Source organism: Saimiri boliviensis, chromosome 10 (assembly GCF_048565385.1).
Source record: "Saimiri boliviensis isolate mSaiBol1 chromosome 10, mSaiBol1.pri, whole genome shotgun sequence".
Classification (NCBI taxonomy): domain Eukaryota; kingdom Metazoa; phylum Chordata; class Mammalia; order Primates; family Cebidae; genus Saimiri; species Saimiri boliviensis.
In genome coordinates, this window is record NC_133458.1 from 96,935,759 (window position 1) to 96,953,212 (window position 17,454).

Here is a 17,454-nt window from a genome sequence, read left to right on the forward strand (position 1 = left end):
TGGGCAGGCCTGGCCTCCCAGCAGGGATCACAGGCCCTTGGTCCCTCCAAGAAGCAAAGGATAGTTGGCATAATGAGCTGGGGGCTGCCTTAAGAAGCAGCGATGAATGGCTGGGACTTGGTGCCAGGCTCTGCAGCCTCTGCTCTGATACGCACTTGCTCACAGCCTCATCTGGCCACAGAACTCCCCAAGTGACCTCTTAGGGCCAAGCCACTAGCAGCTCCTTGTACCTACAAGAGTCCCCATGATGCTAATGGATGCGGCCATCGAGCTGCCTGCTGGATGTGCAGTAAGACTTTCTAAGATACCCTGAGTTCTGGGTTGTCACTTGAGAAAATGAAATCAGGGCACCCGAACCTCCCTGCCCTCTTGACAAGAGAAGCAGGACTCACCCCTAACCTGCAGCACACACCCGCACAGCTGGTGGTGAGAGCTGATGACATGGGCGCCCAAAGCCTCCTGCAAGTCAGATAACATTCATTGTTTTCAGCCAGATTGAAAGGACACTTAATTAAACAGCCAGCTGATAGGTCATTTTTGGTGATGGATCACTATGCAGTTTTGGCCGAACATCTCAGCAGGAGTACACAGAGATGACTGGTAGTGTCAGAGTATCTGCTGAATTGAAACGGCTCTTCAGCACACCCCACCACAGACAATTACAAAGTCAAATAATTGATGCTGAATCCTGAGTTATTCTAGCAATAAATATTCACCTATAGATGCATTAACTTTCTATCCATTTCATTAAGCTGTGTTTTCAGTAAATTTTTGTTTTTAGGTTTAACTAGTTGCTTATAAAAGCTTCAGGTATCTATGTTGTTTTAATCAGTGATTTACTATATTTTATATCAAAAAATAATTATAATTCTACCCAGATTATTTTAAAAACCCTTGAACCTCTGGTCATAGAAAACGAAGTATTTTAATTTCAATTCATACATATATTGTGTGGCAGACAAGTGTGACAAAGTGAGCAATAAAATACTTTCAGCCATTACAGTAATACATTGGTATAAAATTCCACAGGGCAATGGAATGAAGCTGCACATTACAGAGGAAGGAAGCAATGGAACCTTTCCCACAATTAAAGCAGAGCTGGCCTGACTGAACAACATGGCCAGACCCTGTCTCTACAAAAAATACAAAAATTAGCCCAGCATGGTGGTGCATGCCTGTAGTCCCAGCTATCTGGGGGGCTGAGTTGGGAAGATCACCTGAGCCCGGTAAGCAGAGGTTGCAGTGAGCTGTGATCTTGCCACTGTACTCTGGCCTGGTAACAGTGAGACCCTGTCTCAGTCTCAAAAATAAAATAAAAATAAAGAAGAGCTGGGTCAGGTGTTTTTAAAAGAGATGAGGGTGGGTGTTAAATCACTGTGGTGTTCAGATTTCATTTGATGTATTTTAAAGTGGTGTAGCAGTTTAATTTAAAAATGTAAATATTTACAAAATGACAAATCACATCCTCTGAAGGTATTAAAACTTAAGTAAAAAATATTAAGTGTCAACTTAAAAATGTGCAAGATGGGATACATGATTTTTCAAAATTTATTTTTGTAGGGGGTACCTAGAGCATTGGTTCCCGTTGAAAGCAGTAGCCTGATGCTTCTCCCTCCCTGACTCCTATAGCTCCGCTACAGGGCACAGGGTTGGAAGCCAAGCCTGGAAGCTGCTCGGACGGTCGTTGCATATGAGACCGAGGGGCTTTGTCTACCCTTTCCACCAGATTCCAGAGCCTTGGCCTTTGGGACGGGCCCTGGCTTGCTGAGTGAGCTGCACACCTCCTCCAGGCTGAATCAAACTGCCCTTGGTTGGGGGCTAGGGCCAGGTATTAGCCTGGGCAGATTGATAAGGGACAGACCTGCCTGCAGGTGTTTTGACCATAAAGACTCCAAACCTACCAGAGGTCAGAGAGAACTGGTCCTAGGCCAGGGCTTAAGTCCACTGATGGATGTGGCCCCACAGACCCAGCCACCATCATTGGCCCACACCACTCTTTGAGTGATTTGACCTGAGGGGAGGCCGTTTTGAAGAGGCATGATGTATTTCACAGAGAGCAGAGATGTTTCTGAAAGGGAGGCTGGAGGGCAAAGGGCATTGGGGGGTGAGTTTCAATCACTGAAGGTATCGTTGGTTTCTGCTATTCCCATCCCACACCTCCCTTCTCCATGCCTCTGCTTCTTGTTTTGCCCTGCACCATATATCTGGTTGACCTAAGAATGTGGCTGCCCCGATGGTGTCTTCCTAGATTCCCTAATCTGCAGAGAAGGGGTCTCCCAAGAGAACAAGCCAAGCCTGGAAGTCAGCATCCCTCATGGAGCCCTAGGGGCGGGAGGATGGCTGGGGAGGGGACAGAGGAACAAGGGTGGGGTACAAGTGAGCCTCTCTAGGTGAGAGATCCTGGGATAGGACTTCCAAATTGATCCTTTACTCCACCTGGCATACCCCACCCAACTGCGGGGCACCACTGAGTGTGGAGGCCGAGGGCCGGCACAGAGCCACACCATCACCAGGCAGCTGGCCCTGTGAGTAGAGCAGGGTAGCCCCTTGTCTGCCGCTATGAATAGCTCTGTCTGTTGGACAGGCCCTTCTCTGCTCTGGGCCTCAGTTTCCTCTATAGTAAGGCTCTGGTCAGAGAGACTGGGATGAGCAAATACCTGCAGACATCTGACTGGGTCTTCTAAGGGCGTCCTGGGAATTCCCTCTGCTCCCTCTCGCACTGAGCCTGGCAGCCTTTGCTGGTCCTGTCCCTTGGAGTCCCCCTTGGTTGCCACAGCCCCTCTTTCCTGCCATGCTGGAGAGGGTCTCTCCCTTCCCATCTCCTGCCCCACCACAGCCTGCCCAACAAGGAGAACCCAGAGGAAAGTGGAGGAGGATGGGGGAGCTGCACAGGTGGGCAACCAAGAGGTCACACGGTGGCCGTCTGCTTGATGCTGTGGAAGCTGATCCGTGTGGGTGATGTGGGGATGGACATGGCCCGGGCCACAGGGACTCGAAGGGAGTGATGGTCCTGCCAGCGGTGCCACCTCTTCCTCATGGCTGAGCGCACCTGTGTGGGAGGCAGAGGCTCAGCCAACTCCCAGGGACCAACCCTGAGCTTCTGGGACAGTCCCCTCCCCTGATCTCTGCCCTCATGGGTCAACTGCCACCCTCATGCCAAGGAAATGTCTGCTTCCAAAACCGAAGTCCTGCCCTGACCCTGTGGCCTCTCTCCAGGGGCCCTTTCCTTAGTCTTCTCCTAGAGAGGTTTGACTCCACAGTCCTCCCAGATCATCCAGTGTCCTCTGGACACATTGCCTTCCCTTCCCTGAGTCACTCTGCCACTTCAAAATTATCATCTTGGGACCAGAGAGCACAGCTTGGAGACTTGGCCCCCTTAGCCTTCCCAGGCCCCCGCCCCCACAGGGCGTTGATGGCGTCTGCCCAGCTCACACACCTGGCGCACCTCCTCCTCCCTCCTGAAGACGGTCCCCTCTGCCGCTCTCACCTTCCCTACCACCTGCTAGACTCTCCTGCCTGACTAACCACCGGGCTTACCGCCTGAAAGGGAAAGCACTCTGTTTTGATCATTTCTAAACTTGGTTGTACCTGGTGTCCTTTTGCTTCATTTGTTTGGTAATTGAAGAATTTTTCTGGAAATTGGATAATGTTCCTCACATCCTTGCCTCGTACTTGTTTCAAATAGAGTAAATGCTCCATGAACGTCACTTGTTTTTGTTTTTTGTGTTTTGTTTTGTTTTGTTTTTTGCCTCACCGGCTCCCTCTCTTCTTCTCATCCAGCCCACAGGACCCATATCTGCTCATGGACTTTCATCCACAGAGACGCAGGCCTGCATAGACACCGCACCAGTGCCCTGAGCAGAGACAGGCAAGTGCATTCGTCTGGCGTGTTGGGACCTCCCGGGCCCTGGGGCCTGTGTCTGCTCTTTGCTCTATGTCCTCATCCACCCCAGCCCAGGTACGAATGTGCTCCTCCCCGTGTCAGCTGCACTGGGGTTCTGGGCCTCGTGGTTGGTGCCAGGCTTCATGGCTGCCTGACTCCCCAGAGCCTGGTCTCAGGGTGTGGGCTATTCTGTGGCAGGTAGCGGGGAATGTGCCGGTCTCTCTTCTGCTCCCTGAGTCCATAAAGACCTGATTGCATGGCACACAGCTCACCTCTTTCTGGAAGCTTCCTCCTGTCACCACTCTGCTCTGGCCTCTCAATTCCATGTGGTCTGGGCTCCCCGGCTCACCCAGCTCTCTCAGTGCACGTGTGTGGCACTGGCACGTAATTTCGGGCCTGCACGGTTGACCTAAACTGGCTCCAGCCCCTTGGGGAGATTCCTGTTCCACTGAGGCCAGGCAGTATCTCAAGCCTTCCCCTCCCTGGCACTCCTGCAAGGCTGGGCAGCACCAATGGAGCCGCCCTGGAGTGGAGTCTGAGGAGCTGGGTAGCCCAGGCCACCCTGAGGCCCTGGCCTCATACCTCTCCATTGAAGAAGCAGTAGAAGACAGACACGAAGAAACCCTGGAGAGGAAGGAAAGGAGGGAGTGGTCAGGAGTGAGCCAGCGGGGGAACTGCTCTGCCTGGAGGCGGGGACTGGGGACAGGATGGTGGGGGAATGCTCTGACCCAGGAACCCCTGGAGTCAGCTGGGTGGCATCCTAGCCTCAAGGTGCAGATGTCCCAGGGTCTACTCTGAGTGAGCAGTGATCACAGGCCTGGAACCAGGCAGACTCTGCCCCACCAGAGCCTGCCCAGCAAGGAGAACCCAGAGGAAGAAGTTGGAGGAGGAACGGGGAGCTGTGAGGTGGGTGACCGAGGCGGTCACATGACGACCGTCTGCTTGATGCTGTGGAAGCTGATCTGTGTGGGTGACCTCAATATTGTGTGACATTATTGAGGGTATTCAGCTGGACTTCCTGCATCCTCAGAACAGGTGCTGGGACAGTAGGTGCAGGCTGGTAGGACCCAGACCCTGGACAGGGGCCAGGCCAGGCCGAGTGTCCATGGGCTTCTAACTCTGTGGATGTAACTGAGCCACAGCTGTGCCAGTCCCCAGGGACCATTCTAGTGAGGGCACAGCTGGCAGAGCAGTCTCAGGGAAGCGCACTGTGGGGCCCCCATCTGGTCACGGGCCCTACCTGGAATGACTGCAGGAAGGAGTTGAAATAGATGAACACAATCTGCGACAGGTCATCCTCCCCAGGATTGACGAAGAAGAGCATGTAGGTGATGCCCAGGAGGGGCAGGAGCACCAGGGTGGCCTTCACCGCCTTTCTGGGGGTGAGATGTGGATGCAGGTCTGAGCCCACGCGGCAGGCAGGCCTCACCCGGTGGAACGGCAGGAGACACCGTGGTGGTGTTTCTTCCGGAAGCTTGAGCGAGCTCCCTGGCTGAGGCCTGGGGCAGAAGCCTCTGCCAGGTAGCAGGAGGATGGCCCGATGTCCTCCTCCCGTCTCCCCTGCGGGGCCAAGGCACCCCCTCACATACCTGTACTGGATTGTCTCGGATGTGGTGGATGCGCGTAACTTTGTCATTAGGATCCTGACAATGTTGAACAGAAATACGAAATTGATCTGGAGAGAGGGCGGGCATGGGAAAGACGGAAAAGGAAGGACCATGTGTCTTAGAGGAGCCGAGAGGCAGACCCCTTCCCCGCAGCCTCCTGGAAACCCATGTCCCATGCACATACCTATTGCACCTTTCCCCCCAGCACCTGCCAGCATCCCAAGGCCTCGGACCCTCCCTTGCCAGGATGCGGAGACAGCCCTGTTTTCCAGAGCCTGTGTCTCTAGCCCAGGCCCGAGGAGGAAAGGCAGCGTCTGTGGGTCATGACCGAGAACACAGGGCACGCCTTCTGAGGCTTAGAAAGCCTCCAGCCCTCTCCCCCGCACAGGGACCCTACAGAAGCTTCCCTCCCCTCTCTACCACAGGGTCCCCACTTGTTGACTAAGGGGCTCTCTGAGTCCTTTGCACTATCTCCAGCTCCAGGTCGGCCTGAGGTCCTTCTGACTGAGGACAGCCCTGCCCTGGTGGGGCAGACAAGGCCAGTTGGAGGGATTAATAACTCAGTTGCTGAATGAGTGATTAATCTGCCAGCATCCCACCCTGTGCCCAGGAACTCCAGAGCCTTCACAGGCACCCTAGGCAGGGAAGATGGATGGGCGGCGGGGCTGGTTCTGAGGGCCCAGGACAGGCCTCATTTATCTTCATTCTGAATCTTCCCTCTGCACCAGAGCCGCCCCACACAGCCCCTGGCCCTGGAATTGGCCTGCGTGGCTCCTCAGCCGCTTCCTGCTGGGTGTGGGTCCCTGTAGGCCTGCGAGTGTCTGTCTGTCTGTGTCAGCTGTGACTATGACTATGTTGTCCCCTAGGAGCTGTGGTGTGGGTCTGCAGGTCTGTCATTGAAGCACTTGCACACATATGTTTGCCTTACAGAGCTTGTGCACGTGTGAGCGTGGATCTGGGGCACAGCACGCCTGCATTTCTCATCTGCCTCCGAGTGTAGGCAGGCAGGCAAGGGAGGGTGTGTTGGCCTGACACAGTGGGGCTGTTTCCCGACAAGGCACTCATGGGCCCGAGGGAGATACTTGTTAGCCCAGCAGTGTCTTCTGGCTAATGTATGCACACCCACTCACACACACACACACCCCTGAGCCTCTGTCTAGAAAATCCAATGCTTCTTAACACTTGGGCTGGGCTCTTCTAACCCTTCCAAATTCTGAATCCTGGCTAGGAGAGAAGGGACACAGGACATAGGCAGATATCCTAATACTGTCAACTTGTAGCCTCTGGATGCTCCCCAAGCTTTCGGGTGGCCCTGGGGGCAGGGAGAGCTCACACCCCGCTGTAGCTGTTGCCTGCTGCTCTCTTACCTCACAGTCGTATGGCCTGGGGGGCCCAAGGGAGGGCTGGGGGTGGAAAGCCTTTAGTGGGGCTGCCATGACCTGATACCCCCAGCTTTCTCTTAGGGCTCACCTAATTTCCAGCTCCTGGGTTCTGTCATATTCCTCTGGATCATGGGACACAAGTCACCTTAACACATAAGTGAATCCTAATTTTCTCATAAAAGTAATACAAAGTATTTGACCTTTTCTGATTCTTCCTGACTTATCTGAGAGTAGAAACTGTTGGAATCAAAATATATTATCATTTCTGCCACATTTTATTGAATTCGATATTAATCTTCCACTCATCCATCAACTCACTAATCAATTCAATTATCCACCTACTTCTATTCATCTATCCTCTTACCTACCAACAAATTCATTCAATTACCCACCTACTTTTATCCATTCATCCATCTGTCCACCCATCATTCCATCCATCCATCCATCCATCCATCATCCATCCATCCATCCATCATCCATCCATCTTTCCATCCATCCATCCTTCTATCCACTTACTCAACAACCAATTCATTCAGCTATCTACCCACTCTTTTATCTGTCCATTAATGTGCCCGTCCATCTACCCATCCATCCACCTACCCAATAACCAATCCATTCAGTTATCTACCTACTCTATTATCTGTTCATCCACTGGCCCATCCATCCATCCATCCATCCATCCATCCATCCATCCATCCACCCACCCGTCTACCTAGCAACCAGTTTATTCAATTGTCCACCCACTATTTAACCCATCCATCTATTCAGTCAACAAGTGCTTACTGAGTACTTCTTGGCTATAGGGCCCTGCTTCTTGTGCTGAGGTAAGGTCAGGGACAGGGTCAAGTGTGGAGCATCTGGGAGACAAGGCTTTCCTGACACTAGGCAGCATTTAGTCATGTGGCCCCACTCATCTCAGCTTGTGTCTATGTAGCCTGAAAATCTCTCTTTCCTTCGAGCCTGTTTCTCAGCCTCACCCTTCACACCACAACAGGTACTTCCTCTCTCTTGAGGGAGCCTTCTGGTCACCCTGCCCACACTGAGCTCTCCAGCTTTCCATTCTCAGACTCTACCTCCCGGCTAAAAACACACTCCATTTCTTTAGTAAGAACTGTCTGTTGTACCCTGCTCTTATTCAGCCTGGTTTCTGGTTTTATTTAATTTTTCATTCATTTGATGAATCAAGTGACCATGTGCCAGGCTCTGAGCCAGGCATCAGCAATGGGGAAGTGGACAGGCAGTCACAGCCCCTGCTTGCAGAGGGCTTGTGGCCTATCTGGGGGCATGCAGGGGTTGGGGGTGGGGGAGATTACATCATTCCTAAGGTGTCAGAGAGGCCTGGAGAAATGGCAGCTGGGCTAAGAACTGATGAAGCCCACCCCCCACATGAACTGTAGCACCAAGTCGTAGTCTCATGGCTCAAATTTGGTCTGTTCCAATTTGTAGTTGTGTGGACTTAGGCAGGTTGCTTAACTACGTGAGCTCCCGCTTCCTTGTCTGCCCACAATGGGGCTAACCACAGAGCTTGCCTTAGAAGATCAACACAGGCTGAAATACTCACTGAGAGCACTAAGACCTGTGTCTGGACTAGTGACTGCCACATCCCTGTCCCATGACACCAATAGTGACAACACCAGCAGGCAGCCAGGCTTCCTGCAAACTCAACCACCTGATTCACTTCTTAGAACCCAGAAATAAGTGAGTGTCTCTTAGCAGCAGAAATCCAGCTGTGAACTGCTGGGGGGTGTAGGGATGGCATGTATCCAACTTTGAGGACAGCAGGCAGATGGTGGAGACAAAGCAGGAGACCTGCCTTTGAGCCTCAGCTCTGCCAGCTATTAGTGGTGATCTTGGGCAAACCAATTCATCTCTCTTGGCTTCTTCATCTATAAAAATGGAGAGCATTTTATAGATGAACCCAGCTTCTTTTAGGACTTGAAGTCGCAAGCGTTGGAAATAATGTAGATAGAGCTTCTGGAAGGGCTCAGCTTGGAATCTGGAAGCCCCTGTTGGTGCAAAGAACTGGGCCCAAGGGAAAGACAAGGAAAGGGCCTGTGAGCACAGAGGCAGGGGTGGAGCCAGAGAAGGGGTATGGAAGAGGAAGCAGGGAGCTGGTTCTTGACATTGAGCTCTGGCATTCCTCGTCTCTTTCTCTTGGCATTTCCTCACTACCTAGCCAACATCTTTACAGTTGGGACTCACCCTCTGCCACCATTGGCCCCTCTTCGAGGTCAACCTTCCCTGGCTCAGTCCCAGGCTCATCAAAAGCCCTATTCCTCCAGGATGGCTCTTGGCAGCTGGTTGGGAGGGAATGGATCTCATGGGGTTTTCATTCACACTGAGGGGTGAGTGACTCACTGCAGCTGGGAGTCCAAGGACAAACCTTCTACGAGCTGCTGACAAAACCTGGCTTCTTCCTCTGAAGTGAACAAAGCCCTGACAGTGGAATTTCCAGCAGTGGGTGAGAAACCTTCCTTGTCACCATCAGTTCACATGTATCAAGGACATTCCAAAGATGGAGGTCAAATGAAACCCGAAGTCACAGAAAAAGGAGAGTAAGAAAACAAAAGAGATAAATAATAATTGTCTCCAAGGTAGACAAAAGAAAGCACCACCTGGCACCTTCTGTGTGCAGGAGGAGATGGCACTCTCACTGAGTTTCCCAGAAGGAACTGTGGCCCCTTTAAGCAAGCCAGTACACATAGGAGCCTGAAATTACTGAGCCTGAAATAAGTCTTACGTAAATGCCAATTTCTTACGGGGCTTTTTTTCTTTCTTTTTTTTTTAAGGTATGATATATAATGGGTTTCTTTTGCAGAATGCAGCCACTACTTAAACTCTCTCTTAATTAAAGCTTGTGGACTAAAGATGTGTGGCAATTATACATCAGACGCAAATGCATTTCGCAAAGGGCGGGGAGCTGGACAAGGAACAATTGCTCATTATGCTTCATCCTGGTATCCACCACTCCAGGCTGGGGGCGGTGGGATGGAGCCAGAGAGGGTCGCTGGGGGCCGAGGGGAATGCAGATCAGGAATGAACAGAAGCCTGCACACTCTTCTCTTATCACTAGCTGCCTGCTCACCTAGCTGTCTTAGCATTGTACAGTGTCCGACTGGGAGGGCATGAGAAGTCAACCTGTCAGATCCTTTCTCCACCCAGAGAAAGAGCCCTGAGGTCACCAGAGGGGTGCGGGGCTGTGCTGGCATTGAGTGTGTGGAAGGGAAGGCTGGGTGGCGCTGGGGCATGGGGTGGCATGGACGGGGTATGGGGGCAGCATACAGAGTGGGTGTGCAGGGCTGCCCACACCACATCTTTCCTAGCGTCTCTGCCTGGGTAGGCCCTCTGCTGTCCTCCTGGCACCCAGCCCCATCCCAGCCACCACTGAGGACCTACCAGGAGCACGAGAATGATGGGTCCTTGGTAGATGTAGTCCACCAGGTCGCCGGGCTCCTTGCCAAACCAGCACCTGCAAAGATGGCGTGGCTGTAGGGGACCTGCTGAGCTGGAGCTGGGGGACCATCTCCCCCAGACTTGGGCTCAGGGTCCTCCAGCTTTACCCTTCCTGAGACCCAACCTCAAGGACTGCCCCTTTCTGGAAAGCCTTGGTGGAAATACCAGCCCCAGTGAGCACCCTCACCCACCCAGGCCATCTTTTGCTTTACATGGTGGGTCTGATCACCCCCGCCAGACTGAAGAGGGGCCGTGGGTCTCTTCCTGTTCCTCTTTCCCCTGCCCCGTGGTGGATTGCTAGGCACAGGACTGGGCATGCAGGAGGCACAGGAATAAAGGGAGAGCTGGGCTCCCCCTTGCTGGCCCAGGGCCAGCTGCCTTAGGCCACCTGTTCCCATGTTGCTTAACACCTGCTGCTCCGTGTGCCAGGCACTCAGTCGGCCACACAAAGCAGCAGATGTGGAAGAGGAGCCCTCCGACCGCCAGCCTGGGATTTTGAGCCAATGGTTGTGTATTGAGTGAAAGGAGCTGCAGCCTAGCTGGCCTCACTGGCTGCTAGAGGCTTAGTTCATTCTCTGGGGATGCTGGACAGGGGAGAGGCTTTAGGGTCTGGGTCTGCCAGCAACTACTGGGCCACAGGGAGGGGCCTTCGACTTTGGGCAACTCTGTCCTCTGAAATCTTGGCGGTCCTCCAGTGCAGACCTGCATCAGACAGGATTTTCCCTGTCTCCCAGGGTTTCTGGTCTCTGCTTGGACCCCTCCTTTGACAGGAAGCCCACTGCCTACCAAGGCAGCCCTCTTCTTCCTGAGCAGCTTTTACTCTTACAAGCGCTTCCTAATGTTGAGCTTCTCGAACTCTACCCCATTCCTGCCCCCACTCTGAGAATAGATCCCATCTGCTCTCTCCAGGCTCTGAGACAGACCCCTTAGAGGTCTGCACACAGAGACTGATGTTCCCCAGGCCCCGCTGCTCTCAGCTGGTGACACCTGACTTCCTGGCTGCTCTTTGGCTGACCCATGGCCAGAGTTGCTGTCACTTGGGCGGTGGCTCAGCATATCACGGCCTCTGGCATAGGGAGAACTGAGACTTCAGGAAAAAAACAAGCTCTGTGAAATGCCCATGGACTCTTTAAATGCTCATGGACAGCTCTGGATGTCATGTGTGGCCTTGACCCCTTCCACATACCCGGGGACAGACCTGCCACATTCAAGTCTGAGGAGGCCTTACAAAGACCGAAGGGGTTGTGCGTGGTGGGGCGTACTTCAAGGAACTACGATTCCTAACTTAATCCAACAAAGTGCCTTGAGCCCTACGTCTGAGTGAAGGTTATTTTTTTCAATTTAAGGACAACAGGAAAGTGGGTCTATCTCGGTGCGGCTGCAATTCCTGCGTCATGGATTGGCCGGAGCCAAGGCTGATCTGTCTTAACACCCCCACGCCCCTCTCCATGACCCCCCCCATGGCTTGCCCATTCACTTACTGTTCATTCTCATAGTAGAACTTGCCGATGGCCCAGGCGATGATGATGGGGCAGGGGATGCCTGAAAGACAGACAGACTTGGGCTGCAGGGGACAGATGGACAAGGACCTCCTTGTAGGGCACACCGTGAGGGACCACAGTGGGGTAGGATCATGTTTTTACTCTTCCAGCAGCAGGCCACCCCAGTGGTGCCTTGCCCCTAGACTGCTGGTCCATGCCCGCCCCCCTTCTCTCCAAGCAAGGATGTGTGATTGTGATAGAGAAGTAGAGCCAGCCAGTTTCTGAGCCAGAGACGATGGCCTTTGGACAGGTCCTTCCTGGCATGGGGCGAAGAGCTATTTGAGGAATAGCCTTTGGAGGGTCCTTTGCTTTTTCCTCACCAGCATGGAAGGAAGTAGCTGTATCCTCAGAACTGCACTGGGGGTGGAGGGCAGGGCAGGGCTCTGGTCCTTGGACCCAAGACAAAGTGAAATGGTCTGCTGAGAAGTCCTCCCCCCAACTAGGCCCTGCTGCCCCCGGGACCCTCACACCATCCGATGAAGAGGAAGAGCCACTTGCGTAGGCGTTCGGTGGAGTAGGTCATGACGATGGCCGTGTGCAGGTAGCAGCCTTCCACAAACATCCAGAAGAAGTTGGTCACCACGAAGTAGTTGAAGATGGTGGTGATGCAGCGGCACCAGACCTGTGTGCAGGGCAGGGACTGTCAGGAGGCTACCTGGGGCCCAGGTGGGACACACCCATCTCAGGCAGGGCAACAAGGCACAGGGCATCCCAGAGGGGGTTCCTGGACATGCCATGAAATACCAGCAAACCTCACTCCAAAAAGCCTCATCCTTCCCCAGTGCTCTTCCACTCTTTCAGATTCAGTTAAGGTGCCGCTCTCTGTTGGCGCCAGTGTGCTTTCTTAATTTCTCTCTAACTCTTTCTATTTTTTCTTTCTAGTAAAGAGAGCGGGAGTCTGGCTCTGAGCTTTCTGCAGGCAGAGGTTGGAATTCAACCATCTTGTTGTGTTTTCATTTTAATTTTTTTTTTGAGTCATTCTCAGTCCATAGCAAGTCAGACCTGCTTCTATTTAGGGATGGAATATGAAATCTCATTTAGAAAAAAATGAAGAAAAAGGTGAGTAAAGTAAGTCAGGGTGTATGAAGTGGGGCTGCAGCCAGGGAGGGGATTCGCTAAAGACTGTGGGTTTGGGAGCTTCTGGACTTGGCACAATCATTACTTGCTCTGGAGGGAGACTTGCAAAGTACAGGGCCCCGGGCAAGTCACTGTACTTCTCTGAACCTCAAAAAGTAAAACTGCAAAGGCAGACATGAGGGGAGATGTGTTGTGGCTGTGGCTGTGTTTGTGCCTGCTGTGGTTCTGTGCTACCTTCCCAGCAGAGGGGAATATGTCCCTGTCCCTCTGAGCAAGGCTACCTTCCCAAGCACCTTGCAGGAGGCAGGGAGGGGAAGCCCCTGCCCCTTTAGAGCCACACAGTGGGCTGCAGCAGGGTCAGGGGCCAGGCCTTGGGGTTCCAGGCCAGAGCTCCTCTCAACAGACCCCACCTGATCCTCTTCCCCACAGGCTCATCCCCAGGGCACCCTGAGAGCCAAGGCTGGGACATGGGGAATGATGGAGCCAGCTCCAGGTCCAGGGAGCTGTGTGACAGGGGCTCTGCTTCTGTACATGCCCATCCTGTCTGTGTGGCTCTGACAGCCCCGGTTCTCAGATAACCCTCCTGTGCTGAGCTGCTGGCTGCTTCTGGGCTCCCCTGCACGGTAGCTGATCTCTGAGCCTCCTGTGGCTTCTGTCTCCTTTGTTCTGAGAAAGTCCTGCTGAGGTGGGAAGCTACCGAGCCCCTCCTCCCATCCCTCCTTTTCCTCCATGGTTAATGATGTCTTTTTAGTACAAGCTCATGTTAGAGCTGGAAGGTACCTTCAGCTTGATTGACCCTGTTTGGTTCTGAGGCAGGGTCCTATGTGGGGCGATGTTAAGGATCACATCAGGCTGGTGTCTGCTCAGGCACAGGCCACCCAATGGGAATGTACTGAGATGTTTCTGATGGTGTGCCACAGGGCTCTGTGATGGCCCAAGACTAGTCTACAGTTTTACAATGGCTTGGACACAGTACACAATGGACAGAAATCCAGGGTGGACAGCTGGGATGCGGGATGACCCCTTATGTAGAGGTATCATCACAGCATGTGACCTTGGCCAGTCATTTCACCTCTGTGAGTCTCAGTTTCCATGTCTATGTGATGGGGAAAATGAAACCTGCTGGTCTCACTGGGATTAAGTGACAGAGAGCTCAACAGAGGTTAGTTCCAGTCTCTTTTTCTCAAAGGGGTCTTTGAGGGCACCTGAATCCACAAGATGAGAAGTGGACTAGGATAAATGTGTCTGGAGTCAGCTTTGTGAAGCTCCCAGCCTGCCAGCTTCCTGCTCCTCCCAGCCCAGCTCTGGTGGGACAGTGGTTCAGGTGGAGATGAGCTCAGGCCTGGTTTTACACCTGAGCCACGGCCCATATGACAGCATTTGGGCCCTGGGTCAGCCAAGGAGCAGCCAGGAAGTCAGGTGTCACCAGCTGAGAGCAGCGGGGACTGGGGAACGTCAGTCTCTGTGTGCAAATCTCCAAGGGGTCTGTCTCAGAGCCTGGAGAGAGGAGATGGGATCTGTTCTCAGATTGGGGGCAGGAATGGGATAGAGTTCCAGAAGTTCAACATTAGAAAGCGCTTGTAAGAGTAAAAGCTGCCCAAGATGAAGAGGGTATCGTGGTAGGTAGTGAGTTTCCTGTCAAAGGAGGGGTCCAGGCAGAGACCAGACAGACAGATGGGTGCCCTTGGAGCCCAGATCCCCCCCAGGTCTAGCCCCGAGTCTCCCCGAAGAGTGACCTCATTGCTCTCGTGTACTTCGTGGTCAATGAGCTGCAGTAGGAACCACATGACATTTCGCAGGATAAAGGTGGTGATGAGGTTCCAATGAATCACATTCCGCAGACAGCGGATGCTCCTGTGGGAGGGGCAGGTCAGGGGTCAGTCGGGGTCAGGGGTCAACTGGGACTGGACTCCCCCTGAGGCCAGGTAGAGACTCAGCCTGGGCCTCTGAGTCCAGCTCCTACTCTGCACCCCACATGCCTGCTGATGATCCATGCCCTGATACCCTTCCCAACCCCACCTTGATCCACTGGCCCTTTTATCTGCTGGGCCCCGGAATGGAGATGAGAATGTCTGAAAGAGGTGAAGGAGGTGCTGTAGGAGGAGGGACGAGGAGAAAGCAAGGGGGGAAGGTGGACTCACCGCAGGGTCAGGAAAAGCAGGAAGGCGGCCACCAGGGCTGCCACAGATACGCAGTGGCCCAGGTAGTTGACGACAAGGGCAATGCGGTAGTGCAGGTCGTACTTCCTCTGCTGGACAGACAGACATGGGCAGGGCAGATGTGGGCATGGGCACGTGGGGGTGGGGCTGAGGACTCCAGCCATGGCCACCTCTGTGTCCTGACCTTGGGGCAGAAGTGCTCCAGGTGTCATTGCCATGCCTGGCACTTAGCACTAGTTCCTGTTGGCCCTGGGTAGCTCTTATTGTTATAAATGGCTGTAGTCAGGCCTTCCAACATGCATTTATTTTATTTTTAGTTTTTTAGAGATGGGGTATCACTCTGTTGCCCAGGCTGGGGTCCAGTGGCTATTCACAGGAGCAATTATAGTGTACCACAGCCTTGATCTGCTGGCCTGAAGCAATCTTCCCACCTCAGCCTCTCAAGTAGCTGGTGCCACTGTGCCTGGCACCAACAAGCATTTTTAGGGGCACATTTTGAGAGGTATGGGTACAGATTCTTTTTAAAAATTCTAGACTCTAGAATGCCTTTCCTGGGTTTAGTCTCAGCCCAGATCCCAGCTGGCTGAGCGACTGAGGGTGAGTTGATTTATATCTCTGGGCCTCCGTTTTGATGTCCGTGCAATGGGGCCAACCTGCCATCCTGCCTCAGAAGCAACAGCCTATAGGAGGCCTGGGGTGGGGTGCATTGAGATTGGTCTGCCCTGGAGACCGCATTGGGAGGGGGGTGCATTGTCTATAGAGAATTTGGAAATTCTATTCAAAGGGGATAAAAGTCAGTTGACTTTTAATTATCACCAAGTGTTGGCAATTTGAAACAAAGTCAGTGATGAAATACTCCTTCCTGCCAGGGAGGGCCGCCCCGTGTTGATTCTCCACTGCTGGAGGGGCAGTGAGAGTGGGGGTGAGGACCGACGGCTGGAGGTTGCCCTGCCTGCCGAGTGGCCTCCCTGCAGGACCTCTGTGGCTCACATTTTGCAGAATCACTTTCTCAGGGTGGGTGAATGTTTTTCCCTCTGAATTTGGACTTCATTGGGGGCAAAGTTCCAGCCCCACTGAGGACTGTGTTGGATAATGAGGATGGGGCTGAGATGTATAATTTCAGGTCAGGAATGAGGCGAAGCTTCAAGGGGAGGTGTTCAGTGTCTCAGCAGCACTGAATCAAATTCCAGAGCCAGAGCTGGAACAGGGCTGGGGAGGCGGAGCAGAGCCCAGCTTCCTGTGGGGACAGCCCTTGTAGGGCGGCATTTGTTTCCATGTGGAGTCACAGGATCAGAATGCCAGATGGGGAGACTGAGGCCCAGAGGGAGAGGAAGGTGTGCAGTCACATAGCCTCTAAGATGTTGGGAGCATTAACCACATGGTTATTCCCTTTTTGTGTCCCCTGCCTCCTTGGCTGTGTCCTCTAGCAGCTCAAGCTTCCTTGAAGGTGGGACTTCCTGTCCCCTTCCTGTCTCCCTACAGTGTCACTGAGCACAGGGCAGGACACTGGGGGCTTGGGCAGGAGGTACCGAAGGGAGTGGCTGGGTGACATAAGGACTGGTCTGCCCACCTTGGGATCCTCTGTGCTCATCCTGAGTCCCAAACCTGTGTGAGGCCTGGGGTCAAGGCAGGTGAGGGCCACTCACCTTGTCATCCAGAATGGGCTCACACTGTGAGTAGTTGATCTTTGAGGCCCACGTCCCATTCTCCAAGCATTCTCGGTAGGCATTCCCTACAAAACAATGCCAGCTGCCAAGAGTCAGGTCACTCCCCTCTTCAAGAGCCCTCCCTGGCTCCCTGGTGCACACAGGATAAAGTGTACACACCTCAGCTCTCCTAGGCCAGAAAATACAATGTGCATCTGAAAGTTTACATGGAAGTTACTTATGTGAAAATAACACAAAAGTCTCATCTTACATAATAGCTAAAGGCATGCTAAAAACCATTTTAGATACAATCTTTGACTAGCATTTTGTACACTTTCATTTTGTTCATTTGCTTCAAAATGGAATCCAATGTGAGCACTGGGTTGTGCCTGAAGATTCACTGCTTTCAGCATGCCACATAATTTATATCCTTATCTCAACTGTTTTATATTTATGAGATCCATACTTCACCAATATCAGCACTTCCATTTTAATAATAACTACCACTTACGTAGCCTGTGTTTCTCAAGTACCAGGCCCTCTTCTAACTGCTATGGATACGCCTGTCCATTCAATCTCCACAACCACTCCATAAGTAGGCATTAATATGAACCCATTTCAAAAAGGAGGAAACTGAGGCACAAAGAGATTAAGCTACTGGCCAAGGATACAAAAATGACAAGAGGATTCAAACCCAGAAGTTCTG

General features: G+C 52.8%; 1 protein-coding gene across 3 annotated transcripts in view; it reads right to left on the reverse strand.

The window, feature by feature from the left end:
• Nucleotides 1–898: 898 nt before the first annotated feature.
• The window catches only part of CRHR2 (corticotropin releasing hormone receptor 2), a 45,097-nt gene continuing 28,541 nt past the window's right edge, over nucleotides 899–17,454 (reverse strand). For all 3 annotated transcript variants that reach the window (XM_010345716.3, XM_074379657.1, XM_003935182.4), the window contains 10 exons: nucleotides 16,749–16,834; nucleotides 15,085–15,194; nucleotides 14,680–14,797; nucleotides 12,335–12,488; nucleotides 11,807–11,867; nucleotides 10,269–10,341; nucleotides 5,473–5,558; nucleotides 5,124–5,259; nucleotides 4,466–4,507; nucleotides 899–3,049 (listed from right to left, as the gene is read on the reverse strand). In XM_010345716.3, the coding sequence (XP_010344018.1) occupies nucleotides 2,909–3,049; nucleotides 4,466–4,507; nucleotides 5,124–5,259; nucleotides 5,473–5,558; nucleotides 10,269–10,341; nucleotides 11,807–11,867; nucleotides 12,335–12,488; nucleotides 14,680–14,797; nucleotides 15,085–15,194; nucleotides 16,749–16,834 (1,007 nt within the window). In that variant the 3' untranslated portion in view covers nucleotides 899–2,908. The remainder of the gene's footprint in view (nucleotides 3,050–4,465; nucleotides 4,508–5,123; nucleotides 5,260–5,472; nucleotides 5,559–10,268; nucleotides 10,342–11,806; nucleotides 11,868–12,334; nucleotides 12,489–14,679; nucleotides 14,798–15,084; nucleotides 15,195–16,748; nucleotides 16,835–17,454) is intronic.